Source organism: Canis aureus, chromosome 13 (genome assembly GCF_053574225.1).
Source record: "Canis aureus isolate CA01 chromosome 13, VMU_Caureus_v.1.0, whole genome shotgun sequence".
NCBI classification, from domain to species: domain Eukaryota; kingdom Metazoa; phylum Chordata; class Mammalia; order Carnivora; family Canidae; genus Canis; species Canis aureus.
Window position 1 is genome coordinate 18,906,136 of NC_135623.1, and position 17,787 is coordinate 18,923,922.

At 49.5% G+C, this 17,787-nt stretch overlaps 1 protein-coding gene across 13 annotated transcripts in view; it reads left to right on the forward strand.

Moving 5' to 3' along the window:
* The window catches only part of LOC144281984 (BEN domain-containing protein 5), a 1,369,676-nt gene that overhangs the window by 1,244,472 nt on the left and 107,417 nt on the right, over positions 1-17,787 (forward strand). For all 13 annotated transcript variants that reach the window (XM_077845011.1, XM_077845003.1, XM_077845014.1 and 10 more), the window contains one exon: positions 9,049-9,163. In XM_077845011.1, coding sequence (XP_077701137.1) covers positions 9,049-9,163 — 115 coding nt within the window. The remainder of the gene's footprint in view (positions 1-9,048; positions 9,164-17,787) is intronic.

A 17,787-nucleotide genomic window follows, 5' to 3' on the forward strand; every position in this document is an offset into this window, starting at 1 on the left:
CTGTGTTCACTGGCACTTTTCACCCAATGTCCAAGGTGATGAGTGTGGCTATAGTTCACATCTTTCCGCCGTGTACTCTGTGCCATGTCTGTCGGCCACCTCAACTTACCCGCCTATCCTCCTGGACAATTCAGTTGTTGACAGTGTTTGTCCTTAAAACAAAGCCGTCACAGATGCCCTTCTATCTGTTGCCTTGTGCCTGTGCAATTGCTTTTCTAGGGCAGTTGACAGATTACAGGATATGTGCATCTTCAACTGTACTAGATATCTCCAAGTTTCTCTCTGAGACCTTTATGCTGCCACCAGCAATGTATGAGAGTTCCTACTGTCCCACGTTCTCAATAATACATTTGCATTTTTACCTATCTAGTGGGTATATCGCATATAAAATATGTGATACTATGTGCCAAGCGCTGTTCTAAGCACTCTCTCTCTTTTATTTTACTTATTTATTTTCATTAATTTAATGTAATGCCTTTTAACTATATTAACTTTTCTATGTCATAGGAATTAATATTAACTACATTTTTACATATAATTATGTAAGTTTGAAGAAGTTCAGTAATTTCTCTCAATTTAGTCTCAAAAAGACCTTAAGGTCAAAGGGAGATTTAAAACAAAAAACAAAAAACATAGAAATTATATCACTTGAGGGAGGCCGTGGGCTGCCGTGGAAGTATCTAGCAATTTGCCATGAGACCATCTTGGGGTCAAACATTGGCTCTCCCACTTCCTAGCAGTATCATTTCAGTTTCCTTAAATGTAAAATAAATTAGGATAGCAACACCTCTTTGCACAGGCTGCCACAAAACTGGTGTCAGATGAGTGCAAACACACACCCAGCCCCGTGCCTGGCACTCAGCAGACACTCAGGATGGATGTCACCCCTGAGAGTTGGGGGCGGCGCTCTGAGAAGAGGCTGCGGTCATCTGCCTTGTAGACTCTCAGGCACTCGGCAAATCAGCGTGCGTCTTCTATTCCCACGGTGCTGTGGTTAGGCACCATTGCCTCCCCCTTCTCTGGGGCCAGCAGCCCTGAGAGCATGTTAGTGACAGCGAGTGGGAGCCACACCCAAGAGGCTGGTGGCCCACCTCCCTGCTGCCGTCACCCCAGCTTACTCCTTGGCCTTCTCACTTCCATCCTCTTCCCTCCAGCACTGTCCTTGCAGTAACCTCGCCCAGGTCCCTCCTGGTTTTACCAACCCCTCTACTGCAGCCATCTGTCAGTTACTAAACTTGGCAGCAGACCTGTTCCCCCAGCTGATAGGATGCAACTATTTTGTCCTTGTTTGTAAAAAGACAGGAGCCTTATCATCAAAACTTTCAGCTCTGGGAGCCCAAACACCCAGGCCCACCTCCTCTGCGGGCAGCAGAGGGCCTGGTCATCATCCCACGTTAGACGAGGCCTGAGACATACAGAAGTGGAGTGCAGCTCCAATGCTTTCTCTTTTGAGCCAGCTTTTCTAGGAAGAAATCTGGACGGTGCCAATACACGCCATGCTATCCCGCAGCCTTTCCATCAGTGTTTACTCCTTGGCAGGGCCTTTCGATGCCTTCCCTCTCCCTTCTCAAGATAAACTCCGACTCCTTGCCGTGACATTCCCAGCCCTCCCCCGTCTGGCTCTTGCCAGGTTCTCTGGCCTAAGCCTCGTTATATCCCTGCCCCACACAACTTAACCCTGAACAGACAACCTTCTTCCCACCAATGGACCTTTGCATCTACTGCTCCTCTGCCCACCCCGTGCCACCTGGCAAACACCTCCCATCTCCCAGTGTTCGAGTACCCACTGTGGGCCCCCGTCCCACTCCCTTCAGTCTCTGCTTTGCACCTGCAGTGTGATTACCCATGGCCATCGCTACCACCCTGATTTGTTATATATTTGATTTATATTTGTTGCTTCCCTTTAAACCATGAGCTAGTTGAGGCCTAGGGCTGGATCTCTGAGTGTCCTTTGTGCCCTTTTCTACATCTGGAAAATGGGGATTATCTTGTTCATCCCATGGGGCTGTTGTGAGGAACAAATGCCATGTTGGTTCTGGGATTCTAAATCTGAGCTCAGAAAAAGGGGCCTTAAGGTCATACAGCCAGTAAAAAGCAGAAGAGGGCTTTGAGTCTGAGTTTCTCAAGCCTGGACATGTTCTCTTGCCCCACTCAGGAGTGGGAAGTGCTAGAAGGCCAAGCTTGGTGCCTAGAAGAGCACAGCACTCTGGGCACCCCACAACCGTTGATGTGCCTTTATAGACGGGAGCGGGGAGGCTCGCTGAAGTGAAGTGGCTTACCCAGGATCTCGGTGAATTCCTGGCGGATGTGGCCTGGGCCTCGTCTCTATGACCCTGGTCTTCCTCCTTCCCTATCTCTGTTACTGTCCCTGGAGCCACAATTTGTCCTTTCTCAAGGCAGCTTCAGACTCATCATTTCCCTACTTTGCCAATGAGAGACTGAGGCACAGTCTCCCCGGGGGTGTCTCAGCCCCCTGGAGACAGGCCAGACCACAGTCCCAGAGGGCTGGGCCGGATCCCCTCCCAAGCCCACCTTGTCCTGGAAAGGGCAGCAGGGTCCAGGGCCTAGAAGGACGGCTGAGATACCTTCAGCTCAGTAATGCTTCTTGCGCATTAACTGGCTCAGTGACCTTGAGCAGGGAACAGACATGTGGGGCCTGGTCCTCCCCATCTGGCTGGGAGCACGGTCCTCACAGCCGGGCTGCTGATGCACCTGCTGCTGGGAGCAGAGCAACATCGTGTCATCACAGAACTCTGGAGGGGCGGCTGTAAGGGTGGCAAGACTTTGATTTCCTCAAGGCTCTGCTTGGCAGTCGGATGGCTGATTCTCAGTAACCCCTCGGCTGCCCCAAAGCCCACTCGTGGCCTCTGTGAGGCCAAACTATCCTCTTCCTCCAGCCATGACGTGAAAGGTCAAGGGAGCTCCGGAGCTGCCCTGTAGCAGAGCGTGTGTGAGCACATTCTCTGGAGCCAGCCTGCCTGACACTGAATCCCAGCTCCCCCATGTAGTGCGGTGTGACCTTGGGGACATTTCATAACCTCTCTATGCCTCAGTTCCTTTATCTTGAAAGGGGAAGTGACAATAGAAACCCTGCCTCATAGGGTTCTTGTGAAGATTAAATGACATTTAGGACAGTGTCTGGAATACAGGAAGTGCTAAATAAGTGTTCCTGTGGAGCACCTAGTGGGTGTCAGGTACAGTTCCCCTGACGCTACAGGGTCCCCAAACCTGGGTGTGTGGCTTCTGTGCCGTGCACCCCAGCCCACCTCCTTCCATGCTGCTTTCCTGAGAGAGCCGTTAGCGGAACCCGCCTCACTTCTGCACCAGGAGGACTGGGTTGCAGGCCAGAGCTTAGGCCAGGACTAGACCTCAGGTATCTGATTTCTGGTCGGGGGAATGTTCTTTCACTGAAGCTGGGGCTGTTGGGACAACTGTCACTGAAAAGTGCCATTTGCAGAATACTTGTCCTCTGCAGATCCTTTGTAATCCAATCAATCAAATCAGCACTTAGGCCCACCAGTGCAGGCAAGGCACCCAGCCTCTGGAGGGCCGCGTGAGGAGGTAGGCAGAGCCAGGGCCTCAGTGTGCGTCCTACCACTCCACTCCTGGTTGAGACCTTTGGCCAGTCCCCAACTCTCAGGGCCTCTGTGTCTTTACCTGCAGGATGGGGGCAGCAATACAGTCCTCAAGGGGCTGCTGTGGGGTTAAGTGAGCCTTGCTGCCACTTGCCAATGTGCCCACTAGGGCCTAGACAATGGAGACGGAGCTGGCCTTCCCTCAGGGAGCTCACTCCACAGGGTTACCCTGGGCAGATGAGGGGAGGGGCCACACACACACACACACACACACACACACACACACACCATGCACTCACAACCACCAGGACCAAGCACAACCGAAGGTTTCCTACAACAAAGTGGTGACCTTTGCCCCTTCCTCCCTCCCCTCCCCCACTGCTTTCCTCCCACCTCTAATCCCTCACCTAATCTCTCTCTTCTCCTCTCTCTCTCTCTCTCCCTCTGTCCCTTACAGCCACCCATTTTAAGTGTTTAACACCAGCCCACTAAGGGGTTGTCATGGGCTTTTCACCTCCCTGAGCTTCTGTCTTTTCATCTGTGAAACGGTCAGGGTGGGAGGCGGAAGGGTAAGAACCATGACTGTGAGCTTCAGGTTCTTCAGGACCAGAATCCCCGTGATTCCATAAATTGAGGCCCTTGGGCTCGGCTCCAGGCAGACAGGGGCCAGGTCAGGGGAAGGCCTACAGTGGCTGTTGTCATGTGACCCCCACTCTGAGTCCAGCAGAGACCCCCAACTGCCTTGCTTAAAGCCCGGGCTCTTCCCACTGCAACATATTGCCTCTTGGTCGAGGCAACAACAATAAACCTCACACAGAACTCTCTGGAGAGAAAATCATGCAGGCATATATGCAAATCGTTCTACAAATCACATGCAAATAGACTCCTGACTCTCTGTATTGCCTAAATGGAGAAGGCACCACTTTGAAGCCAGAACTGGATCTGAGTCCCACCTAGGCCCTTGTGAGACGTTCAGCAAATGATGTCGCCACCCTGACTTTGTTTTTCTATCTGTACATGGAGCCAGTGAGATGACAGGTCACCCAGCTAATGAACATACATCACTGGTCCATCTTTACTCATTCAAGTCACAATTACCTACTGAGGATGTTCCCTTAGCCTGGCTCTGAGCCACACGCTGACAAGATGGTGACAGAGATGTAGACCTGTCCTTGCCTCCCAAGGTTCACAGTCTGGAGGGAAGAAAGACTTGAACAGCAGATGCAAGCCTCAATCCCCAAGCCCCTGGGCACAGGAAACAGAACTTTCCCTACTTTTCCATAACTGAGCTTACTTTCCATTTTGAGGCCCCATTGTGCCAAGGACCAGAAACTTCTCCATCATTCAGGGATCAGCTTTCCCCAGGATCGTGTCATTTCAGTGAAGAGTTGTGATGCTCTTGGGGACGGTAGACAAATAATGTCATCATCAGTGTCACCACCCATCCACACCGCTTCCCTGGCACCTGCTCATCCTCATGACTTTCTGGGCCTTGGTGGCTGCAGGTCAGTGCTGTGTCAGACCTGGTTCCTGACTGTAAGCCTCTTTCTGTTCTCTGGCCCTCTGCTCTGTCTGCCCCCCCCAACCCCACCCTGTCCACCCCCAGGACACCGGGCCCTCTGTTACTCCCTCCTCCCAAACCGCATTCCCTGCTGTAGTCAGGAGAGCCCAGATCTGCCCCTGTACTGGGCAGTGGTCTCCTGTGCCCTTTATATTCTTCAGCTGGCTTGGCAGGTCCCCATCTAGCTGTTCCCCTTCTCTCTCAACATCCTCTTGTCCCCACCCCTTCATGTCCATTTCCCACGTGCCACTTTGCTTCTACCAACTTACTGAGATCCTCACAACGACTTCCACTGAGATCCTCACAACTCACTGAGATCTTCACAACGAGAGGTTAGGCCACACGGCCGTTCAAACCCAGGTAGTCCAGTTGCAGAGTCTGTGCCTTTAATCACGAAGCTATGTCCCCGAATTGAAGAGCTCTTCACTACCAGACGGGCCTTCTTCTTCGTTGCCTTCCAGGCTTTGTGCGGAATCCCCCTTCCTGGAACACCTGCTCTTGGCATCCTTTCGTCGGGCTCACTCCATTCATCCTTCACATCTCCATTCTCCGCAGCCCCTCCCAGGCCCTCTGGGTTCTCCTGGCTCCCTGGGCTGTTGCTCCCTGAGCCAGTTGCTCCAGTGGAAGTTGCTTTCCCACCATAGACATTCTAGGGCAGGAACCACTTACGTATTTCAGAATGCCAGGTGTATGGTGTGGACCTGGCCCTGTGAATGTTTGTAGAAGGAGTGAAGTTTATAGAAGGGGCACCTGGGTGGCTCAGTGGTTGAGTGTCTGCCTTTGGCTCAGGTTGTGATCCCAGGGTCCCAGGATGGAGTCCCGCATCGGGCTTCCCATAGGGAGCCTGCTTCTCCCTCTGCCTGTATCTCTGCCTCTCTCTGTGTCTCTCATGAATAAATAAATAAAATCTTAAAAAAAAACAAAAAAGAATTAACGATTTTCAGTTCCGTTAACCTTATACTCTGTCAAGGTCAAATGAATTCCTGGGGCCAGTCTATCAATGGGCACTTACTAGGCACCTGCTGAACCAAGTACACTGGGAGAAATAACAATGAATACCTAGTTGGGGTTGCCTGGTGACATTCATCATGACCAAGCTGAGGTCAGCCCAGGCAGGGATCTCTCTGACCTGGCTATAGTTTCGGTTCAAAAGAAAGAACCAAGCAAACTTGTTTACCAAAGGAGCAGAGACTGATCTCAGGAGGTTGATTGTGCCTCCTTGCAGGAAGGAGATTATTTTCCTCACTTGATAGATGAAGATCCTACTACTTTGGAGGAGAGGAAGAAAAAGATGGAAGCCCAGACTGCCAGTTTGGAATGTGTCCTTGGGAATTACTGATTTCTTTCCCCTAACTTTAAGGATGGGAGAAGGCTGGAGTCTTTCTAAAGCTCACAGAGTAACTGAGCCACAACTAGAACCCAGGTTCTCAGATGGCTGGTTGGTTGGCTTCTTCAATTCAACACCCTTGTTCCCAAAGCTCATAGCTAGCAAACTTCACAGACCGACTCTGAGTTCCAAATTCCATTCTGCTTTTTCTACCCTCATTGCCTCCCAATCTCCAATCTCAGGGAGTTGATTAAAACACCTTGCAATTTCCCTGTGCTGTGTCAGGCAGTTCAAGTACAGGTGTTCTAACCCAGTCACACAGCAGTCTTCCTGACTGGACATTATTATCCCTGTATCAAGATGAGAAAACTGGGCAGAGAAAGCTAATAGATTTTCAGTTTATAACCAATTAGGGTCCAAATGCAGGTGTTCTGCTTCCTCAGTCCGTGTGATGCTTTTGGCCTGTGGCCAGGGGTGGCATTTCCTCTCCACTCTTACTTTCTCCAGCATTTCTCCTCATATTCCTCTCCACTAGCCACCTGCGGCCCCTTCCACACACACACAAAAGCCAAGGCTCTCCTCCCAATTTCCTGATCGGTGGGAATGATTCCTGTTGAACTATATCTGACCTCAAGCCAAGAGATGAGTCTAAAACCTCTGCTCTCCTTGCCCTATGCTCACTATGGGAGAGAGAGCTCTGGATGGCTGCAGCTTCTGGCCTGGCTTTGTCTTCTCTCATCCTTTTATTAGCTGCCTAATTGGCAGCCCAATTAATCTGCTCATCTGTGAAGGAGGATGGATCACAATGAGCTACTCCATTTCCAGAAGCCATTCTCTGCCATTCTCTGAAGCAGCGTGGCCAGGCCCTGAGCGCAGGCTGGCTCCTTGATGGAGGGCTGCCCCGGGAGCTGGGGTCAATTAGTGGACAGATTAAGCAATTATTAGCCCCTAACAAGGGCACCTGGCATCATTACCCTGCCTGTTTACTGGCAAACTGCAGTTTTAATATGAAGACCAACAAATAAATTAGGGCATCTGGTCTACTGCCGCGTTGGTTGAGAAGTAAATGATGTCCAACTGGCTTTCGGCTGCCGATGGATTCTGAGCCCTGGCCTAATGAAAAGCCTGAGATGTCCCTCACTGGTCACAGCAGCTCTGGGATGTGCTGGGGAACCATTTATCATTCCAAGAGCTAAGTGCCTGCTGCCGGCACATGGATTGTTCTTGGTTATCCTGCTGCTTCCTCCTGTCTGTCTGTCAAAACACGCTTATCTTTCAGGGCCAGCTCAAAAGCTTCTTTCTCCTCGATGCCTTTCCTTCTCTCTCCAGCAGGAAAGGAGTTCCCTTCTACACTTAGGGAGGGTTGTGCACCCTCCTACTGCTTTCCAGCATTACAGTTATTTCATGGAATGCCAGAGCTCCATTTTGCCAATTTTTTCCCCAGGTCTCTGCAGGTTGAGGACTCAGGTTGTTTCTTCACCCCCTCTCCTGTCAAGCTATGCAGGCTATTGCCAGAAGGAAGCCAACGAGGGCAGTAATAGGCTCAGATTTGCACTTTAAGAAGATCTCTTTGGCTTCATGTTCCACAAGTGGTCTCAGTCATTCAGGCCAGCTGGGGTGGTGGCCTAGGATAGATAAGCAGCAGAGGGACGGAGACACAGGGCAGCTACACTAGATTCAAGGAAGAGACTTGAGGACTGCCTGTTTGAGAGAGGAGAGTCATGGAGAATTCAACGTTTCTCAGTTTGGTGACCTGGAGGCAAGCGTTGGTGACAGTGAGAAGCAGCAAGGACAACAAGCCCCAGAATCTGTGAACAGAGGGTCTTCCAAGTGGGGAAGGGGCAGAGTTGGGATAGTGAAGAGACCTCCCTCTCCTCAGGTGACTTTAACCGAATTCCTGCTGCTCTCTGCTTTCTGGTGTGACCGTCAGCAACAGGAGGGTTTAGATCCCTTGAGTCCCAATGCCATAGTCATCCAATCCAATGTCCACACTTAGACATTAGAGAATATCTCTTAATTCTTTGTTTGGAGTTTTCCTACCTCTCCCCCATCTCTGTCAAAATCTGGGCCCTCCAAAGTAAAACTGAAATGCTCTTTTCTTAGGCGCCTGCACAGTGCTCTATAGCAGGACATGCACTCTCCCGTCTGCCCGTTGGCTTCAACATTAAGTCTTGAAATGTCTCTTGGAAACAGAGCTATAAGTTGTAAAAGTCACCAGGCAACACCTAATTTATAGCCATATACCCATAGTGGTTGACAACTTAGGCCAAAAATTACCTTTGGAGATTTTACTGCTTCTAAGCTGAGGAAAATGTGCTCCCTCCTCCTCCTTTCCTTTTTTTTTTTTTTTTTTTTTAGATGTTTTATTTATTTCCTCATGAGAGACACACAGAGAGAGGCAGAGACACAGGCAGAGGGAGAAGCAGGCTCCCTGCGGGGAGCCCGATGTGGGACTCGATCCCGGGTCTCTGGGATCACACCCTGAGCCAAAGGCAGATGCTCAACCGCTGAGCCACCCAGGCATCCCTGTGCTCCCTCCTTCTTGAAACATTTTGAGGTTAACCCAGATTCTTCTCTTTCCCTAGGGATCATTGACTTCCTCATAAGCCAGCACCCTATTGCCCATGTCCTACGGGAACACCTGGTCTTCAAGATTGCACCAATGCTCAACCCTGATGGAGTCTACCTGGGAAATTACAGGTGAGGGATAGGGGAGAAAGCTTGGAAGCTAGTAGTCATGGGATGGTGGGATGGAAGCAGGAGAAAAAGGGGATATATTTTTGAGAAAGAATTTTTGTTTTACCCATGAGTTCATTAGAGGAAGTTTCCCCTTGGTTATTGAGAATGTGGCTAACGAGCCTCGGATGTGTCATGCACAGCCAGCTGAAGTAACTTGCTGAGATTTTCTGGTCAGCTCGTTGAACCAGGAATCAGGAGAGCTAGAATCCGTTTCGGCACCTACTTCCCGTGTAACCTCGGGGAATTCACTTTCCAGTCTGATGCTCAGTTTCTCTTGCATAATGAAGGCAATGATCACATACCTGACAGGACACTGGTGAGAATCAAAAGGAATGGTGGAGACGAATGTGCTTTGCAGACTATCATATGGTGGTTATAGCAATTACTGTTTTGATTCTGTGTTTCTTCTTGGAGATCATTAATGAAGGAGAGTGGCTTCCCAGGTCATCTGAGCAGCATTTCTCTCTGATGTGGACATACAAGCTCGCTCAAGTACTCACTCATGCCCTCAGACCTTGAACTCTCTTTCTCCCAGCTGAGCACCATAATTTATAGCCTAAAATTTCACTGCCCAGTGGATCATCTGCCAATAGAACATTGAGTCCTCTGAGGTAGTGTTATTATTCTTATTTGACAGTTGAGGCAACAGACTTGCCCCAAGTCGCACAGCCAGTGAATGACTGACTAGTTATCTATCTTCACTGCCCACACTGCACATCTTTAGAGTGAATTAGTCCCACAACCTCAAAGTAACATCCAGCACCTTGCAACTTTTGCATGAGAGGCTCTGTGTGAGCTGATGTCTATTTGCCTCATCTCCCACCCTCCGCTCTTAGAACGGCTGCTCTGGCCACTCAAGGTAAAGCCTAGTTCCCTAGGCATGTCCTGTTGGCCTCTGATTCCTTACCTTCCTCAAGGCTGCCCTGTACCTAGAACCTGCTATCCCTTCCTTATCTTTCTAACTCTTCTTCACAACACAGCTCATGTCTCTTCTGAAAACCCCAAACAGAATTAGTTGCTTCATCCTCTAAGCTCCCACAGGCCTGGTTATTGAACAAGACTTATGCCACTGCATGGACTCCACTGGCCTTCAAGCCCACAGAGAGCAGGGACTGAGCCTTCATTGTCCTTGTGCCCATGATGCCTGGCAGCAGCGATCAGCCCACAGTAGATGCTTAAAAACTATTTGATGGGGGCACCTAGGTGGCTCAGTGGTTGAGCGTCTGCCTTTAGCTCAGGACGAGATCCCAGAGTCCCGGGATCAAGTCCCACATCAGGCTCCCCGCAGGTAGCTTCTCCTCTGCCTATGTCTCTGCCTCTCTCTGTGTCTCTCATGAATAAATAAGTAAAATATTAAAAAAAAAAAACTATTGATGAGTATGAGTGAAGGGATGACTTTATTGATAAAGTAACTAAGGCCTACACATGAGATAGGATTTAGATAAGGTCAGTGGCACAGATTAGAACCCATATTTTTTAATACTCATCCAGGTCCATTTAAACAGAGTTGGTCTCCAGAAGCATGGCAACTGGGTCCAGAGGGGCTTCCCAATACCTATGGGTATCAGTTAGAGAGAGCCCATGGGATGCATGATGCCTTAATTAAAGACAGTTTTGCTTCCTCTCTTAATTGGCTCAAGCAATGGTTCATTAGTGCTGGCAGGTTTTATGGGTTGCTGCAGGCCTGAGAGCAATGCCTTCCCACCTTCCCTGGACAGAATGCACTGTTAGTGGTAATGGTGGTGGAAAGACCATTTGATTTATGTTAACATTTCTGTTTAATTACAAGAGCGGCAGTGGTCAGAAAGAGGTCAATGCTGTCCACTCTACACACTTATTTATGTCAGCATCTGCTGTCCAGGGATGGCACATTGGAAAGAGGTCTATGACCTTGACCAAAATGTCTCCCCTCTCTGGGCTTCCGCTGGCCACTGGGGTGGTGATGCTTTCTATATGTTTTCAAGCTCCTGATTTTCTCATTTGGGGATTTTAGGGTAAAAGAGCTCCAACCCTCAGAAGTGGTTCTCTACTAAGTTTAAACCCTCAACGTTTTCCTAGTGCGAATATGTGTTTCTCATTATAAGAGCTGGAGACAAATCCCTAACCACAGGCATTAATCCTGTTGCTAAAACAGCTCTGAATTGCAACAAAGGGCCTATCAATCATGAGAATTCACTACTAAAGATTTGGAGAAGCTGAAAAATAATAATAAAAACTCAGGATTGAGAGCTTCAAGGTGCCCTAGACGTGCTCCAGGCCAGTCCTCCCTGGCTACAGCAGTGTGTCCCACTGCCTGGGGGCACTTGCCTAGACATGGCAGGGGAGAAAGGAGTCTGGGAAACACAGAGTTAAGCAAAATTTAATGTGTTCTTTTACAATAAGATCTTTCAGTTCCAAATATGCTAATCACCAGGAATCTCAAGAGGGTGATATAGTACCCCGTGCTGCCCAAAGATGAGTCAAGGAACCCTTTCCCTGTACAGCTTGGTTCCCCCTCCATCCCTCACCTCCTCCAACTGCCACCAACCTCGGTCCCCAGGGTATCAGAGGAGTTTATTAAACTCATCTGGGGAGATACCACTCCAGGAGTTCTGCGCCCGCCCGGTGCCATGTCAAGCACTCATACACTTATCTTATTTAATCCTTGAGCAAGTTTGTGAAGGAGGGTGTTCGCTGAGATTCCTCTGCTTGCAAATAATGAGAATCTACTCCGATTAGCAAGGAAGGGAGTTGGGGAGGGAGGGAAGGATGCTCGTCAGAAGTCTAGGGCAAGAAACAGAGCCGGAGCTCGGAGGAATGCATGGCAGTGCTAGAATCAGGCTGGCACGCACACCGGCGCGTCGCCAACTCGCTCCCGCTCTTTCACTGCCAACATCCCCGACGGTGTGCAGTCTCCCAGTCCTCAGGGCAGCCAGACGGTCTGCCTCGGGTCGTGTGGCCTGCGAGGAGCAGCCAGGGCCACGGGTCTGCAGTCCTCCCTGGGGCCTGCGCTGCCACGCCAGCCCTGGTGCGGAGGACAAGACACGGGCCTGCCCTCCTGCCCTCCTCCTCCTCCCTCCCTTTTCTTTTTCTACACTAAGGAGACGTGCAACCCAATCTAGGAAGGAAAGGCAGGAGATTTCCGAGGTTTAATCACGTGATTTATATTTAATAAGAAAAGTCCCTCTACATAGAGCAAATAGCATTTAAGTGCAGCTGACGGCAGTGCAGCGCTGCAGATGATGTTCTTGACGTGGGGGGCCGCAGCATTTGCTGACCAGCCAGCGGCTCTGCTCCTGGACGCAACCTCTGGGGGCCCTGGGGGGCCCTCTGCAGCTTCCCAGCACCTCTAGCACACCCCACGGGCGCCCCCGCGTCCTTAGAGGACGTAACTATACACAGCAATGACGCGGTGGCCTGTAATCGTGACACCTGGCAGCTGGACGCTCTGGCTCACTGTCCCCCCCAGTGACACGGGCCTTTTTTTCTGCTCAATCTGAGCCTTATGGCCAGCTCCTGGGAAGACCTTCTCAGAGCCGCGGGGAGGAGAAGGTGGCCTCCCACTGCGCTGTCCCCAGGCATGGGCACCACCCTTCCACCGCCCTGCCCAGCTCTGGCCATCGTGTGTGTATTTATGTAACTACTTGTTACATCATAACATCATCATAAAGATGTTATCATTATGATGATTATGTTATCATCATCATCATAAATCATGACGGCCTCCATCTCAGACAGCAGACTCGTGAAGTCAGGCCTTTGTCCATCGCTGTCCCCAAAGCCCAGAGTGCCCAGCATGGAACGGGCCTTAGATATGTTTTTCCTGGATGGAGAAGTAAATTCAGCTACAATCTCCAGTGTGGGGGGGCTCTGGCCAGATGCCTCCCCTCCTCAACCCTTTTACTCACACCCACATGGCCGCCTAAGCCCGCTCATCTTGATCTTACGCTGGTGGGGCACAAATACGACGATGAGCACCATTACCATTTAGCGCACTCTGGCTTCGCAGCCACATGTTGCTACCATCTAGGACATTATACTTCTAAAGCCTCTTAAAAGGCACATTTGATCTTTACAACAACTCTTTGAGAAAGGGAAGTTAGTTTTTATTATATCCATTTTAGCCTAGGGGAAACTGAGGCTGTGAAGGTGGAGACATGTTCAAAGTCACATGGTGTATCCAGGACTCTCTGGATTCCTGACATGGCCTTTGCCTTACAAGTTGGAGGTAGAAGCAGAGAACTGGTGCTCTACCCTTCCCCACTCTCCTGAGCCTTCTTGTCCTTGGGCAAGACACTTCTCTCCCATGGCCTCAGTTCCTCTCCTTCCCTCATGGAGGAGGAATATGAGGTGGAAGGCATCTTCCATCATTTATTAGTAACACTGGGGCAAGGCTCTGTCAAAAATGGTACGGCTACACCAAGGATGGATGAACTTGCAGACATTATACTATGTGAAATAGGCCAGTCACAAAAAGACAAATACTGTATGATTCCACTTATATGAAGTACTTAGAATAATCAAAATCACAGAGATAGAAAGTAGAATCACTCGTGGTTACTGATGTAGGAAGCATGTTAGGGTTTGAAGTCAATGGCCAAGAAGGAATTCTTGAGGCATCTTTGATGCAATAAGGTGACTTTATTAAAGCATGGAGAAAGGACCTGTGGGCAGAAAGAGCTGCACTGGGGTCATGAGCAGTGGCCCATTATACACTTCCAAGTGGGGAGGGGATAGGGTAAGTCTGTAAGGAATCTGGAAGCAAGGTTTTCAGGACTTTGAGGGGGCTAGCTATTTTGGGAACAGATAATTTATTGCCATCTAATAAAAACTTAGTCATGAGGCTCTGCAGATGTGCATCGGTGGGTCATATGCTTGGGAGATGATCGCCAACATGTATCTTGGGGGGTAGAGATAAAGGAAGTTTACAAAGGAATTTTTCTATGTTAAAGTAGACTTACAGGGTCCCGGAGGGTCGGGCTAAGATTGCCTTTTGCCCTCAGCAAAGTGTTAACATCAAGGTAGCTGAGTTCCTAGAGGAAGGTCACTTTGCCTGTTTCAAGGACTTGTCAATGGGCTGTAAGTAGTAAGGAAATTTAATTTTTCTTTTGCCCTTGTCTTCTGTATCAGTCACCAAGGGCTAGAGGGAAGGGGGGCATGGGGACACAGGGTTTAATGGGTATAGAGTTTCAGGTTTATAAGACAAAAAGAATTTTGGAGATGGATAGTAGAGATGCTAGCATGGCATTAAGAATGTACTTAGTACCACTGAACTTAAAAATACACTTAAAAATGATTAAGAGGGTAAATTTTATGTGTATGTCACCTTAATAAAAAAAAAAAAAGTAGGAACGGTACCACTACTGACACCACGTGAGCATCTCCAGAGGGTTCTGAGGCATCTGAAGCCTAGACGTCTTGAGGGATGAATCCTGTAATTTCAGGTGTTACAGAGCCAGGAAGCTGCAGGGCGGCTCCCAGTTGGAAGGCCATCGGGGTAGGGATGAGAGGCCGAGTCGGTCTGCAGCGGAGTCAATTCAGGGGGGTGGCAATTCTCAACGTCCTGCCTCAGACGTGGCTGCCAACACATGTGGCAGCACTTGCGCCCTGTCTCTGCCTCCTCCTCCTCCTCCACCTCTCCCTCCGCTCCCTCCTGTCCCCAGTGCACTGACTTCTTCTTCGGAGCATGTGTAATGCACGAGTTGCCTTGCATTTGAAAAACAGACTCTCCATCTCCATATGACAATATGAAACTCTGTGTTGGGTTTGCATTTCTTAATTAGGTGCTTGTCATTGTGTATTCCATAGAGCCACGTATAAGTAAACAGTCATAGACCTTTGAATAAATTTATTGGTTTTATTTATGTTTCTGGGCATAAAAATCTATAATTACCAGGTACAGCCTCAGTATAACTGGTATTTAATGACAATTACTTTTTGTTACCATAGAAATGAGTCCAAAGTAGTTACCCATAATTTCTCATTTCCCAAACCTCACACATGCTGAATTGCAATATTACCATAGTAATTGCCTATTAGTCATCATAAAATACGCAGTTACCCCCAAAGATAGCAGGATGCTGTGAAATTTCTCATCTTCAGAAAACCTCAGTGCTTCTCGGGAGTGGGGAGGTGGGGGAGACCAATAGACCCCTCGGGGTGGTGCAGAAATGATTCAGCTTTATAGCGTGGCGCCGCAGACCCGCGGTGGAAATGCACACCCCTCCCGCGTGCGGACCCACACCACATCGTGTCTCCGGGCCCTGGTGCTCCTCACGTAGCCAAGGATGCTCCGGTGCCGTAAATCCAATTTAACTAAGGTTTATTGAGGGCCTGCTGAGTGTCAGGCCCTGTGCTGGGCCTTAGGGAAGCAGATGGAAATCAGCAGCCTTTGCCAATAAGAAGCCCAGTGTTTGCACTGGAGGAGCGTGCGTGTGATGCCGCAGAGGCCCAGCTAATGGAGCTAATGCCTAAGTGCCTCCTAACTATGCATTAGACATAGCATCTCATTTAACGCTCGCAACAGCCCGGGCGGGGCGGGGGTGGGGGGCAGCAGTAGAGCCCTGTCTTTCTCATGTGAAAAATGTTTACGTTATAGAACTTAAAACACTGGAACTGAAGAACACGGTAGGACGCTATTTAATCAATACATGAGGAACTACTGAAATCCCTAAGAAAACCTTGAATAAAGTATTAAAAAAATAAAGGACATCTAAAGTTAATTCACAAGGACATTTTTAGAAAGTGGCCAAAAACTAGAGGAGAAAGGATTTTACACAATTCCAGTGAAAATGTAATTTCAAAATGACACTTTTAAGGATTTGTATTAAGTGTGGTTGATACACAGTATTATATCAGTTTCCGCGATTTGACGATTTTTTTTTTTTTATGATAGTCACAGAGAGAGAGAGAGAGAGGCAGAGACATAGGCAGAGGGAGAAGCAGGCTCCACGCACCGGGAGCCCGACGTGGGATTCGATCCCGGGTCTCCAGGATCGCGCCCTGGGCCAAAGGCAGGCGCCAAACCGCTGCGCCACCCAGGGATCCCCGATTTGACGATTCTGTACATTACTCAGTGCTCAGTTTAACTGTAGTCACCGTCTACCCACATGCGTTATTACAAATTATTAACTATATTCCCTAGTCTGTCCTTTTCATGTCCAGGACTTATTTATTTTATAGCTGGCATCTTGTTCCCCTCAATCCCCTTCACCTATCTTGCCCATGCCCTACCCCGGCAACTACCAATTGGTTCTCTGTATTTATGAGTCTATTTCTTTAGCCCCGTTTTCAATACAGAAGGAAGTTGAGGCACAGAGGCAGCAAGGTGCTTGCCTCGGGTCCCCCGGCAGGAAGGGTCAGAGCAGGCTTACGAATCCAGGCAGGCTGACCGACCCTAGCCTACTGCGGATTTCACCTCCTGCTACCTTGTGTCCAGGAATCAAGCAGGGCTTCCCTCTGTCCAGCAGTGATGAGGGTTTTTGAAGGATGGAAGACATATAGGAATCCACCAGCCACAGACAGGAGATGAGAGATGGGCACCACCGAATGTCATTAAGCATGGCAGAGGGTGATGCCAGGCAAGGTGTTTCCAACACACATGCGTGTGCACGGGCATCCTAACTGGCTGACCTTGCCCACCCCAACCTCCAAAGGAGGAAACATTTTAAACTTTCCAACGTAGGATAGAACATGAAGTCAGCTATGTAAAATGTAAAATGCATGTCAATATTCTGTTTGTTCTTTGATGGCATAAAAACTGCACTTTTCCTCAAGCTCAAAGGGGAAACCAAAGGCCCCCTGCAAGGATCGCGTCACCAAGAGGTCTGACCAACTCATTGTGCCTCCTTCCCATCCCACCACCCACCCCCTCCCCACTCGCTGCCCCTGTCATGGTGCCGTCGGCCTTGGAGTGCTCCACCCAGGGCAGGGATGCCCTCAGCAGTGTCCCTGAGTGATGGCTGGGCCCCACTCTTCCTGTCCACCTTCAGGCCTGGGTGGCTGCCTCCCTTCTAAAGCGTCACCGAGCTGCCAGCTTGGACTGTCAGAAAGTGTTGAGACTCAGGCTAAATCTGCCAGCCCATCCCTCCTGCCTCACCCCTGAAGGATTATCAGGTTTTAGTCTATCTTCTACGTGGTGGCCCTTCAGCTGTCCGAAGACCGCGTGCCCCCCTACTTCCCCACGCTCCACTCCAACCACTGCCGGCTCCTGTTCTCCTGGCTGGACATCCCCCAAGGCCTTATAACTTTTCACACGCAATCTGGAATCCATTCCCCTCCCCGTCCTTCCTGCTGTCCTCTGAACATGCTCCACAGGTTTGTCATTGTCTGCCTTTGAGGCCTAGTGTCCAGGACTGAACAGTTATAATGATGATGACAACGATGGTGACGATGGTCATGATGAATGGCTGCCATCTATCGAACCTCTGGGGCCTGCTACTGTTCTAGGCATTTTGCCTGGGTAGTTCCATTTAATTCCCAGAACAACTCTATCATTATTCTCATTTTACAGGTGAGGAAACTGAGGCATAGAGAGATTAGGAAAGTCTCTTAAGTTCATAGAGCCAGCTAATGGAGTAGAAGGAGTAGGAAGGGGCCATCGCAAG